The sequence below is a fragment of the Spermophilus citellus genome, assembly GCF_964194105.1.
Source record: "Spermophilus citellus genome assembly, chromosome: 1".
Taxonomy (NCBI): domain Eukaryota; kingdom Metazoa; phylum Chordata; class Mammalia; order Rodentia; family Sciuridae; genus Spermophilus; species Spermophilus citellus.
In genome coordinates, this window is record NC_138182.1 from 114,821,658 (window position 1) to 114,835,780 (window position 14,123).

Genomic DNA, 14,123 nt, shown 5'->3' on the forward strand with positions numbered 1-14,123 from the left:
GCCCCAAATCAAACTTTCTGTTAGGGCTTTACAAAAAATTCTGGAGAATATGCTGGGGACGTCAGAACTGAAGAGAAGTAGTGAGCCTTCACAGAAGGGTGGCCAGGATTGTCTTCAGAGAAACTGAACTGCAAGCATGGGTCCCACTCCATGGGCACGTGGCCCTCTGAGGAGCGGCTTTGTGGGCGTTGAGCTGTTTCTCCTGGGGAAAGCCTATCTGATGTGCTCCCAGGGGCAGTGCAGCCCTGGCTAGGTCTAGGGCACACAGTCTGTGCTCAGGGGGCCGCGGTTCTTCCCCGTCTCTAGCTCATCATGAGGAAGCAATAAGACTATTGCAGAGCAGGGAGCCCATGCTGGGACCTTCTGAGGATAGTACTCTGCCCCCAGGGTCCTCCCTTGGCACCTGGCTCCTCGGGCTCCATAGCCCATAGGTACTCTGACTACTTCATGCCATGGGACACGCCTTCCCTCCAGGCTCAGGTGTACCCACATCAGGTGCAAGGTTATCAGATGCAAGGTGCTGCCAGCTGTGAGCTGGGGTCCTACTGAGCCTGTGTTCCACTTCAGAGCTCCAGGGTGACTTTTAATCTTTAATTTTTTTTGACTTTTCTTTTTTCTTTCTTTCTTTTTTTTTTTTTTTTTTTTTTTTTTTGAAAGACCAAGAAGTCACACTTGTTTGTAAGAACAGTGGCCAGAGGTGCAATGACCAGGCAGGGACTATTCATATGGGTTAGATGTTCTTTGAACAGAGTCTGGGCCTTGGGTACCTCCTTCGTGCTTAGTCATTGTAACAATGGGTGACGGGAACAGAGGTGAGTCATGAAGCCACATGGCTCTCCTGTGGAACTAGGTGGGGAAACAGGGGAGGATACTGTATTTCTAACTCATCTTCTCTCCCCAGGTGAGCATTCCAAATGTCAAGGATCTGCCCAGTAAGCAAAATACCTCAGTTTATCCCAAGGTTGAAAACAAATGAACTTAAATCACCACATCACAACAGGCAGCTAACTTGAAGACTAAAAATGTCACTTGGAAATAAAGGTGGGGGCACACAATGGAGAAATGGGGCAGAACACAATGGAGAAGAGGGAGAGGTGTAAATCCAGCAGCCTACACACCACGTATGTCAGAGGAGCAGGCTCCCACACACACGGGCTCAGTAATACCAGGCGGGCTATTTGTTCACAGTATTAAAGGGCATCTAGAATTTCGCTACAGTAAGGAATTGAAAATTGCCTCAAGAATGGGCACAGAAAGGCTGCGTCCGAAGATGGCCTGTCACTCAGGAGGGTGGAGCTGCTGGGCCTTCGTTGACCAGTGTATTGCGAAAAGTGCAGAAGGGGGAGGGGTGGCTTTAGTCACCTGATGTCATTCCTTTCCCTGGGTCCTTTGTCTCATCTCATCTAGCTGTCTCTTCGTCTCTTCTTCCATCCTTTGAATGTCGTCCATGGTCAGGTTCACCCACTTATGAGCCAACAGAACAGCTGCCTGTGGAAGTTTGTGAACAACGCTTCTCTTTGTTCGGCAGGCCCCACCACTTGAACTTGACAGTGACCAGTGTGTGTGCGCACATATATGGGCAGTCTTTCTGATTTACAAGTTCTTGCTTCCACTTTGGGCCCAAGGGTCCTTGGCCTGTTTTGACAGACTTGAATGCTGCAGGGTCTTCCTCTGCCCTGTAATCCTTGCTAAGTACTTGACTTTGCTCTTCAATGTCTACATATATGACCTCCACGTGTTTCCATGTCTCGGGCTACAGTTTATGCACATTCTCTTGGGTGCCAAGATCTGGTTTGTGCCAGGTTTCAATTTTAATCAGAAAGTCCTCTTTCATGTACTCATTTGTAATAGCAGTTCTGCAATATGGGTAGGCATTCCATGTTTTTTCATGTATATTCAGGGGCCAGCATTCGAACAAATGTGGGTACCCTGCTCTTTAGGTGGTAGATCTTGTGCGTATACTGGCCTTTCTCACCATCCTTCTCATAGGGTCCACTCACTGGGGCCTCCACACCTTCACCACAACCAGTTTCATTTTTGCTGACCTTGACCACAGAATACAGCTGCCCCACTTGATACTACATCTACCCAGATCCTTTTTTTGGCTTTTCACTATTAATTTATGACAAGCATTCCACATCCACAATTCTGTCCAGTCAAAAATTCTTTGAGACAATGCCGTCACCTTGGCCAGTTGGAGGATGGAGTCATCTGACTTGCCCATCTTGTGAATGGCCCCCAAGACCGTGTAGGTTTTAAGCTGGCCATTAAACCTGCCAGTGACCGGGTTCACTTCTTCCACGTCCATCTGGATGGACAAGTGGTCCTTGGCACCAATCATGCTGTTGCTGGTGGTGTATTTCCACAGCACGTACTGGTTCATGAACTCAACCATCTTGTTCTGGACATTGAAGCGTGCCTGCTGCCTCCACCAAGAGTACTAGCACAGAAGGGAGGAGCCAGGTTGAATTGTGCCCACTGGAGCTTGGAGACCGTGTGGAGAGCTGGAATATATCTGGAAGCCAAGGTCCTACTGGCTATCTTTGGTCCCTTTGGGTGATTTTGTCATTCTGCTGACCTACCATTTTTGTGACCTCTGGATAAGTGTATGCTAAGCTCAGCAGACCTCTGGCCTTTCCCATTGAAAACTAGAAATGGGAAACACCCAAATCCTGCAAAAGATTCCTCCCATCTTAACGAAAGCCATCTCTGAATCGTTGATTTCTCCAGCTCTTTGCAGTCTGACTAGCTGAGAGCCCCACTCCTTCCTTCTGGGACTAAAAAAGCATGTGTAGCAGGCTCTGTGGTTCATGCCTGTAATCCCAGAGGATTTGGAGGCTGAGGCAGGAGGATCATGAGTTCAAAGCCAGCCTCAACAATGGCGAGATGCTAAGAAATTCAGTGAGACCCTGTGTCTAAATAAAATCAAAATAGGGCTGGGGATGTGGCTCAGTGATCAAGTGCCCGAGTTCAATCCCCGATACTCTCCACCTGCAAATGTGTGTAATTGCCTTCAATGGGAACATGTGTATTTTGGGAAGGCTTAAGCTTGAGTTCACAGAGAATGGTTGTTCATATTTGGCTCAGAATAAAACATTTTCTTATTTCCTCAAAGCAGAGGTATTGCTTTCTCTGGACACTCACAACCCAGCAACACCCCAGAATGCCAAGGGGCCCAGCTTATCCCAGGGTTGTGCCAATCTTTCCCTGTTAGACATTTGTTCATACTCACTGTATTACCAGGGCAAAAACACAAAACTTGACCATTCGAAAACACACAGGCTGATACCAGAAAATAAATCCAACATCTTTATTCATTTATAAGAATTTGTCAGTAATTTATTTTTTTTCTTTTTATTTCTTTTCTTTTCACGTGTGTGGAGCTGGGGAATCACAGGAACTTGTGCATGCCAAGCAAGCATTCTACCTCCTGGGAAAACCCCAGCTCCTGTTACTAATCTTAAAATTCTCTTAACAGCCTGGTGTAAGCTAGGCATGGTGGTGCACATCTGTCATCCCAGTGGCTCTGGTGGCTGAGGCAGGAGGACTGCAAGTACAAAGCCAGCCTCAGCAACTTAGCAAGGCTCTTAGCAACTCAGGAAACCCTGTCTCTAAATAAAACACAAAAAAGTTGGGTATGTGGCTCAGTAGTGAGCACCCCTTGGTTCAATCTCTGGTTAAAAAAAAAAAAAACAATAACCAAATCAGGTATAATGGTATGTACCGATAACCCCAGCTACTTGGAAGGCTCAAGCAGGAGGATTATGAATTCAAGACCAGCCTGGACAATATAGTGAGACCCCCATCTCAAAATTAAATACCTTTCAAATAATAATTTAATCATATGACCAGTATAATCATAACATGATAAACACTCATCTCTGCGACCTGTTATGAATTGAACTTACATGTCAAATCCTATCCCCAAAACCTTATTAGGAAATAGGGTAGTTGCAGGTGTAAATAGCTAAGGTGATGTCATATTGAACAAGTTGATCCTTAATCCCATGACTGATGTCCTTATAAAAGGAGGAGACTAAGACACACAGCTCAGTTGGTTCAGGTGCTAACAGAAACCAGGGCCCTGGAGGGCTCCTAAATGGAGACTGTCCTCACAGTCTGGAGCTGAGAAGTTGAAGAGAAGGTGCCATAGACACCTGCCTGGGCGGGCTGCTTCCTGTCTTACATGTGGTCACCTCCTCTCTGCTCACTTGGTTAAATGTGTTAGAAACACCAGGTTCCGTTAAGAATCAGACATGGGCTCTCAGAAGTAGCTGGGCAAGGAAAAGTTTACTTCTGCAGACAGCACTCAGCTGAACAAAGTGGCAAGCAAGCACACTTGGATGGGCAGTCCCGCTGATTTTATCCCCAACCCAGCACTGACCCTTGCTCTGACGGGGGGAGTCTGGTATCAAGAAGCGCCTTTGCTGCCCCCCACCCCTTTTCTCTATGGCAGGAAGTTCTTCTGGTGGGGGGAATGTGTTTCGCGGCAGACAGTTCTTACTTCTTTACCTAAGTTTCTATTTCTAAACAAGGATCCCTACCTCTGCTTTCTGTTGCTTTTCTCTAGTTAACCTACATGTTAATGCTTTGCAGAGTGGGAGAAGCACACCTCCAAAGAGGAACCCGGAGGAAGAGGAAGGAAGGAAAGATGGCTTTGTGGTCACTCTGGGGTTGCTGGTGGCGCGGGCTTTGCCGCCCTCTGGGGGTGACAGCCATGTAGGCCTGCTGCTCAATTCCGCAGGCGCAAGGGGGAGCGCGAGATTCCTTTGGGGGGAAAATACACCCCTGGTTCAGCCTGCCTTGCCCCAACAGCTCTCACGGGCTCCCCTTTCAGAACGGGCAGGTTCCGACTCACCACTGTGACAGACGCTCTCCGCAACCCCGCGTAACCGGCGCGCCTCTGGGTCTGGCTTGCACCTGTCTCACCGGTCCCCCACACCTTTCAGGCCTCTGCAGGGTCCCCCACACCTTCCAGGCCTCTGCAGGGTCCCCCACACCTTCCAGGCCTCTGCAGGACCACTGAGCCATACCCCACCCAGCCTGGGGCCTTCAGCCCTACATCTCTTCAGCCAGCCCTACATCTCTTCAGCCAGCCCTACATCTCTTCAGCCAGCCCTCAGACGTGACTGCCTGGAGCCTGGGCGTTGGTTTTGGCCCCAGGCTAGGGACAGGCAGAGAAGGCCTTGGTGGGATTCTCCCCACGTAAGTTGTAGGTGCAGGACATTGCTGGTCAATATATTTTTAAGCATTTGCCCCACCTAAGAAACCTTTCCTTTATAATAGGTATTCTTTATGTGTATGTGTGGGGGGGGGGCACTCCACCCAGCCCATTTTTGTACTGGATTTAGAAACCGGGTCTCACGGAATTGCTTAGCACCTCCCCTTGCTGAGGCTGGCTTTGAACTCACAATCCGCCTGTCTCAGCCTCCCAAGCCACTGGGATAACAGGCGCGGGACACACAACGGCAGGGCTAGGTATTCTGACTTTTGATAAAGGCAGGCATCTGGTGTGGAGCACAAAAGAAAATGCCAATCCTGGGTGCAGTTCAGGTAGGGCGCTTGTGCTCTTACCTATCACGTGCAAGACCCTAGGTTCAAACCCAAGGGCTGAGAGGAAAAGAAGACCTCACCACACCCCGCAGGGTTACCTGTGCGCCTTAGCCTTTCAGTTCCTGTTCAGGCCCAGGAGCCTAGGGCCCACCATTGGGCTACTGCCTCTCCGCCTGGGCAGTTTTTCTTCTGTCTCTGATGAAGGGTGGAGAGTTCCCCGTGAAAAGGGGAGGTCAACTCAGGACATACAGGTTCAGGGCGCACGTGGTGCAGGTCCAAGGCACATACAGCTCATTTAGGAAAGCTGGTACCTATTCAGGGCAGAATGGGGCTGCCTCCAGAGGGCAGCAGCTGCGTCAGGGGTGTTTATGGAGGGCCAAGAGTAGGGGCGGTGCTACAGGTGGAGCCAGGTGGAGTCACACAGTTCCCTGCCAGTTTTCTCTGCACTTGTGCCTTGTCCCAACACAAGTCCAAGATTTAAACTTTGCATTGTATTATAATGAATCAGGTTTTGATTTGTGTGAAAAATCAGTACTCAAATCTTTAGAAAAAAATCTAGAAATGGTGGTTTAACTGAGTCAATTGGGATACTCACAAAATCCCTCTTACACAATTCATGTTCCATAAATGCTTTGCAACTTCCTCTGAGGTTTCATGACCTGTTTAAACCTGCAACTTGCTACTTATGCCAGAAGTTTTTCCCTGTATGCCTCTGCCCCTCCAGGAACAATCCATCATTCTACATTAAAACAAAACAAACTATATATCCATCTATCTATATATATATACACACACACATATATTATGGATGTATACATACACACACACACACACACACTCAACAACTATTCTATATGTACTTTCATGTTATTGAAGGTGACTGGGAATATTAAATGATTTGTCATGTTTTTTGCATTCAGTGGGCTTTTGTACATTACCACTACTTTCAGGTTTAAAACAGAACCCCCAAATGAAAGGCATTTCACATTTTTTCTCTTTAGTAGGGATTTTTTTCCTGATGAGTTGTTTGATGTTTTATAATGTAACTACATGAAGTAAAGGCTTTCCCACATTTTTACATACACAGGCCATCTCTCCAACATGAGTTCTTTGAAGAAAATAAAAGTGACTAGATGTAGTGAAGTATTTCCCACACTGCTTACATTAGTCAGGTTTCTCTGTAATATGAGTTAATTCATGTATGTAAAGGTAAACAGAAGTAGTGAGGGCCTTCCCACATTGTTTACAACTACAAGGCTTTCTTCCTGTATGAAATTGTTCATGTATGTGAAGGGAAAAGGAACTAGTGAAGGCTCTCCCACATTGTTTACATTTATAAGGCTTCTCCCCATTATGAAATCATTCATGTCTGTGAAGGTGAGCAGACCTAGTGAAGGCTGTTCCCCACTATTTACTTCCATAGGGCTTCTTTCCTTTATGAGTTCATTCATGTGAATGAAGCTATCTGGATCCAGCAACGACTTTTCCACATTGTTAACATTCATAAAGCTTTTCTCAAGTATGAGTTCATTTATGTATTTAAACGTAAGAGGAAGTAGTGAAGGCTTTTCCCAATTATTTACATTCCTAGAGTTTCTCTACAGCATGACTTTGTTTATGTCTTTGAAGATAAGAAGATGTAGTGAAGGCTTTACCACATTGCTTACATTCATAGGGCTTCTCTCCAGTATGAGTTCGTTTATGTCTATGAAGGTAAGAGGAACAACTGAAGGCTTTCCCACATTGCTTACATTCATAGGGCTTCTTTCCAGTATGACTTTGTTTATGTCTTTGAAGGGAACTGGAATAAACAAAGGCTTTCCCACATTGCTTACATTCAAAGGGCTTCTCTCCAGTATGAATTCGTTTATGTTGACAAAGGGAAGTTGAAGAAACAAACACTTTCCCACACTGCTTACATTCATAGGGCTTCTCTCCAGTATGAATTTGTTTATGTCTTTGAAGGGAACTGGAATAAATAAAGGCTTTTCCACATTGCTTACATTTATAGGGCTTCTCTCCAGTATGAATTCGTTCATGTTGGCAAAGGGAAGTTGAAGAAACAAAGGTTTTCCCACATTGCTTACATTTATAGGGCTTTTCTCCAGTATGAATTCGTTTATGTCTTTGAAGGTAAGAGGAACAACTGAAGGCTTTCCCACATTGTTTACATTCATATGGCCTCTCTCCAGTATGCGATCGTTTATGTACTTTAAGGTAAGAGGAACAACTGAAGGCTTTCCCACATTGCTTACATTCATAGGGCTTCTCTCCAGAATGAATTCGTTTATGTGTTTGAAAGGAGTAAGTAAAAGTTTTCCCACATTGCTCACATTCATAGGGCTTCTCTCCAGTATGAATTCTTTTATGTTGCTGAAGGGATGTAGAAGAAGCAAAGGCTTTCCCACATTGTTTACATTCAAAGGGCTTCTCTCCAGTATGAGTTCGTTTATGTCTTTGAAGTTGAGAGGACTGAGTAAAAGCTTTCCCACATTGCTTACATTCATAGGGCTTTTTTCCAGTATGAATTCGTTCATGTTGTCGAAGGGAATTGGAATAAACAAAGGCTTTTCCACATTGTTTACATTCATAGGGCTTCTCTCCAGTATGAATTCGTTTATGTGTTTGAAGTTGAGAGGAATGAGTAAAGGCTTTCCCACACTGCTTACATTCATAGGGCTTCTCTCCAGTATGAATTCGTTTATGTCTAGAAAGGTAAGAGGAACAACTGAAAGCTTTCCCACATTGGTTACATTCATAGGGCTTCTCTCCAGTATGAATTCGTTCATGTTGGCAAAGGGAAGTTGAAGAAACAAAGACTTTCCCACATTGTTTACATTCAAAGGGCTTCTCTCCAGTATGAGTTCGTTTATGTGTTTGAAGTTGAGAGGAATTAGTAAAGGCTTTTCCACATTGCATACATTCATAGGGCTTCTCTCCAGTATGAATTCGTTTATGTTGCCAAAGAGAAGCAGAATAAACAAAGACTTTCCCACACTGTTTACATTCATAGGGCTTCTCTCCAGTATGAATTCGTTTATGTGTCTGAAGTTGAGAGGAATGAGTAAAGGCTTTCCCACACTGCTTACATTCATAGGGCTTCTCTCCAGTATGAATTTGTTTATGTCTTCGAAGGTAAGAGGAACAACTGAAGGCTTTCCCACATTGTTTACATTTACAGGGCTTCTCTCCAGTGTGAATTCGTTTATGTGTTTGAAGATGAAAGGAATAAGTAAAGGTTTTCCCACATTGCTTACATTCATAGGGCTTCTCTCCAGTATGAATTAGTTTATGTCTACGAAGGTAAGAGGAACAACTGAAGCTTTTTCCACATTGTTTACATTCATAAGGCTTCTCTCCAGTATGAGTTTGTTTATGTGTTTGAAGATAAAAGGAATAAGTAAAGGCTTTGCCACATTCCTTACATTCATAGGGTTTCTCCCCAGTATGAATTCGCTGATGTCGCTGGAAGGAAGAACAATATATGAAGGCTTTCCCACATTGTTCACACTGATAGGGTTTCTTTCCATTATGAGTCCATTCATGTGAATGAAGCTGACTGGATGTAGCAAACACTTTCCCACATCGTTTACATCTATTAAGCGTCTCTCCAGTATGAAATCGTTCATGTATATGAAGGTAAGAGGAACGACTGAAGGCTTTTCCACATTTTTTACATTCATAGGGCTTCTCTCCAGTATGAGTTTGTTTATGTCTTTGAAGGTGAGAGGAACAAGTGAAGGCTTTCCCACACTGTTTACATTTATGGGTCTTCTCTCCAGTATGTGTTCGTTTACGTATTGGAAGATAAGAGGAACTAGTGAAGACTTTACTAGACTGATTACATCTGTAAGCTGTCTCTTTGGTATGAGACTGTTGAAATTTTTGAAAACACAAGGAACAACTTAACTCTTTCCCACATGTTAGACATTCATAAGTTTCATCTATAGTATGCACTGATGCTTGTCTTTGAACACTTGTGTGAGAAATTAAAGATGTTTTCTTCTGTTTAAGTTCATATGGCTTCCCTGCACTCAACTCATTCTCATACAATTTGTTTGCAGAGTGAGATATAATGTGCCTATTAAGGAAAAAAAGATACAAAGACTTGTCAATATATACTACTCACATGGACTTACTCTAATGGGAAAGTCCTGGTGAAGACTAAGATTTGGAATCTCACACTGAGTACCTATTTAAAATTTTCCAGAACCTACCATATGACTTCTGTTTAAAAAAAAATTACATGGATATTTATGGTTGGCTTATTAACACTTTTATATATTCATTAGTCAGTATGGCACGTACACTATTACCAATGTCAGGTAAAATATTGATTTTCTGTCATGTTTAAACTGTTTGAAAATAAATGTAATGATGACTTTGCAACACTGCTTCTCATAGATAGTACTAAAATGGTGGTATCATAAGAGCAGTTAGTTTGTTAGCATTGTCAACAAATCAATAATTTTTGAAAATATGAAACATATAACTTATATTAAAGTTTTGGTTAAATAGGAATAACTATAATTCATATCATGGTTGTTTTCTCTGCTTGTTTGTAAAGTTATAGGACATGTTACAATTCCATCAAGATACTGTGTTTCTTCTAGTGAATACAAATTACCTTAGATCTCTTTCAGTATTTCTGTTCTGATTTTTCCACTTGTCTCCTAAATGTAGACAGAGAACAATCATGAATCATTATGATTTTAGAATAAATTATGGGATTTATAATATGGACTGCTCTAATGCAAAAATAAAAATGAAGAAAAAAAGAGAAAAATTATGGGGTTCATGCTCAGAGTGAAATGATATTAGGGCCATTTTATTCCCCAAAGTACTCCCTTTTCACATTCCAAATCCCTGAGGGAAAAAAAAAAAAAAAACTCTCACTTGGCAGGCCCAGTGTCCCACACATATAATCCCAGCAGATTGGGATGCTGAGGAAGGAGGATCTCACAGGTTCAATGCCAGCCTCAGCAACTTATGGAGGCCTTGTCTCTAAATAAAGTATAAAAAAGGGCTGTAGATGTGGGTCAGTGGTTGAACACTCCCAGATTCAATCCTTGGTAAAAACAAAAACAAACAAACAAACAAAAAAAACAACCTCCCAATTTCTCAGTGATTGACTATATAATGAAACATCATCTTTACCTATAGAAGCCAGGTTTCTAAGGACTTCTTGCATCACGTCTCTGTGGAGATTCTTCTGGGAGAGATCCAGCAAAGCCCACTCCTCCTGGGTGAAGTTCACAGCCACATCCTCAAAGGCCACTGAATTCTAAAATTCCAGAAAAGAGTAGTGCATGCCAGGAGAGATTGACAGCATGAGGGCTCTATTCTCACCATAAGACATATTTGCACATTTCTGTGATCTCCAAATATTCATTCCATGATTTTGTCATCAAAACTTGTACTCTCATTGTGCACTCACTTGCCCAAACAGAGGCATATTAATACAAGACCGGAACTATCCAAAAAAGCATGAGCAGAGCAAAAACACCCTTCTCCTTATAGAGTCCAGGGAGTAAGGTATGCTCCTGGGTCACCCCAACACCTTTGTGAGTGCATATTTAATTTATGGAATAACGAAGCCCTACTACCTTATGTGCAAAAGAGAGTTAAATTGCTGGGTGCAGTGGCGCACACCTGTAATCCTAGTGGCTTGGGAGCCTGAGGCAGGAGGATCATGAGTTCAGAGCCAAAAAAGCAAGGCACTTAAGCAACTCAGTGAGACCCTGTCTCTAAATAAAATATGAAATTGGGCTGGGGATGTGGCTCAGTGGTTGAGTTCAATCCCCACTACCAAAAAAGAAAGAAAAAAGAAAAGAGAGCTAATATTAGTCCTCCTAACAGTATGTACACTTAGAAGTATCAGCTGACAAGTTGGAACTTGGCTGGTAGGGGGAACTAAGGACATGGGAGGATCCCACCAAAATATGCAGTAACATTGAGTCATAATGCTGAGACTATAGGTAAAAAACACAATCTTTACTGAATGTATGCCTTCCTTAGAAACCCAGTTATTTTGTTCCACTCATACCTTAAAACTCCTAGTCAGGAAACAAGCATGGGAGATGGGGCAGCTGCCCCTGCGGCAGTTTTACCTCTTACCTGAAATTTACCATGAACTGCAGCATGGTGATTTTTCTGACTATTCCTACAAATTTATAGTATTTTCCCTTTAGAAACACTGCCAGTATATCACAGTGAAGATCTTGCTCTCGCTCTCGCTCTCTCTCTCTCTCATACACACACACACACACACACACACACACACACACTGCTTAAAGCATAGGAAGAAGAAAGATGGCATTTTTCAGTATGCCCAGAGAACTCCAACCTTCCTGGCAGTACATTTAGAAGAAATTATTTCCAAAGACTAAATCACCTGAGATGTTAAAAGTCAAACCTTCTGGGGAAAAGAGAAACACCAACCTCCATCTGCCCCCAGTCTTCCTGTCTAATCAGAGAGGAGGAAAGGCTGAGAAGTGCTCATGAAAAATGGCCCTAGAAGGACTGGAATATGAGACCTGTTCCATTCACCAGGTCCTTTCGATGCAGCAATGGAAACAGTAGCCAGGAAAATTATGTAAGGAGAAACAGTGAAAAAGAGATGCACCTAAATTGGAAAGGAAGAGTAAAATTATCTCCCTTCACAGATAATCAGTTCCATAAGTGTATGAGCAACCTGAGAAAGGCATTCTGGAAATAATACCAACAATTAAAACAATGTCCCAAGAACGGGGCTTATGTACTGAAAACTACAAAATGTTCCTAAAAGAAATGAAATAAGACACAAATAAATGGAAACATACCTGTGTCATGAGCTCAAAGTATTACCATTTTAAAGACCACCCAAGGAACCTGGGCTCAGACACAACACCCTCGCCCTGTGGCAGCAGGACCTCAAGCTCACATCCAAGGAGTGAGGCAGTGTTGGCCTCTGAGCACAGGAAAGGGAAGCCATCAGGATCCTGCTGCCACTGAACACACACTGGGGGAGCAATGGCAGGAAGCTGCCCGAGTTCTACGAAGCCTAGAAGGATTACCACAGTCTGCCTGGGGCCCATGCTGGAGGAAAGCTGCTTGGACACACATTGACACAGAGAGATGGCCCCAGATGTGGCAGCTCCCTGCAGAAGGCTGGGATGAGAAGTTGCCCAAGTCCCCTGAAAGCTGAACGGGAAGGTGACCCCAGTCACTGGAGGCAGCAGGAGGTGGGTCAAGGCAGAAATTTGTTTGCTCTAAGGCAGTGAGCGGAGAGCAACAGCTCCCATCATGTGGTGTTGGGGCCAGACCTGGGGAATGCTGGGCACTGTTAGGACACTAGTTGGATGCTGCAAAAGAAATAGGCACCTGCTGTTGATGACCTGGGACACCGGAAGTTAAAAAAAACAGAGGACTAGTGAAGTCTTTGTATTTAGGACTAAGGACAGCATCCCAGTGAGTCATGCTGGCCAGGGTGGGGGGACATTTCTGCACCACAGATGGGCCTGCAGAGAATTCACAGCCATAGGACCTGTCCTCAGACACAGCCACCAAGCTCCCTGCCACATTAAAAAGCATTCTGCTGAGTAGAGCGGGTACTCACTGACCCACAGCAAATATGATGGGACCTAACAAAGTACTGCACCCCTGGGCAGTTAACCACCGGCCCCAGGGATGGCCCACCAGAACTGCCCAGTGGATGTTCACAGCAATTAGTGGAGTGCCTATGTCCCAGCACCTCTGGAAGGACACAAAGTCACAGAGTGACAGACATCGTCTACATGTCCCAAAATATAATGAAATCCAAACTGAGGTTCAGCAAGACTTTTCATCACCTTGACATGTTTTATTATAAATAACTCTAATGTCAGCTTTTTTTTTTTTTTTTTTTGGTACTTTGTGTTGAACCTAGGGACACTTAAACACTCAGTCACATCCCTAGCTCTTTTTAATGTTTAGAGAACTGTTGAATGAAATGGAACAAATTATGCTATGTGCTGTATAAATATATCACAGTGAATTCCAATGTTACATTTACGTATAAAGCATATCATTTCAAAGTGAGGAACACAGATAGGGCTGGGGCTGAGGGAACACAGATGTGTCATGTTCAAGGGACTGATAAGCAGCCTACCAGCTGGACATCTCCCACCTGGTCCTGCTCACTGAAACACTCCTTGATCACCCTCCCAGGAGACCTGGACCATGACTCCAGTCTATGAGGCTTTCAGGTTTGCACAGCACTGCACTGGGGTGGGTGGTCCTTATGCTCTAGGAGAGTTTTCCTCCTACACAACTGTGAGAGAATGCAAGGGCAGGAATCTCTGCTGACCTGGCCCCTCAGCACCAGCATCCACAGGCTCACTGTCCACCTGTCTCCAAGGAATGGGAACAGGGCTTGGGGGACACAATATCCCAATGAGGCAGTTGTTTAGATGTGACATGTTACAGGAAATTCCTGAGCCCCAGGGCTTCCAGCTGCTCCCCTGACAAGGTGTGCCCCACACCTCAGGCTGTCCTCTAGGAGGAGCTGACCCAGGGCCTGAAATTCCCTGTACCTACAGGACACAGGACAG

The 14,123-nt window shown here is 44.2% G+C and overlaps 1 protein-coding gene across 13 annotated transcripts in view; it reads right to left on the bottom strand.

The window, feature by feature from the left end:
- LOC308644461 (uncharacterized protein) overlaps positions 1–14,123 on the bottom strand; it is an 82,164-nt gene that overhangs the window by 38,200 nt on the left and 29,841 nt on the right. For 12 of the 13 annotated variants that reach the window (XM_081285629.1, XM_081285628.1, XM_081285630.1 and 9 more), the window contains 3 exons: positions 10,711–10,837; positions 10,181–10,226; positions 5,100–9,634 (listed from right to left, as the gene is read on the bottom strand). In XM_081285629.1, coding sequence (XP_081141755.1) covers positions 7,141–9,634; positions 10,181–10,226; positions 10,711–10,837 — 2,667 coding nt within the window. In that variant the 3' untranslated portion in view covers positions 5,100–7,140. Of the gene's footprint in view, positions 1–5,099; positions 9,635–10,180; positions 10,227–10,710; positions 10,838–14,123 lie in introns of those variants that run through there. The other variant, XR_014021011.1, reaches the window with a different exon arrangement.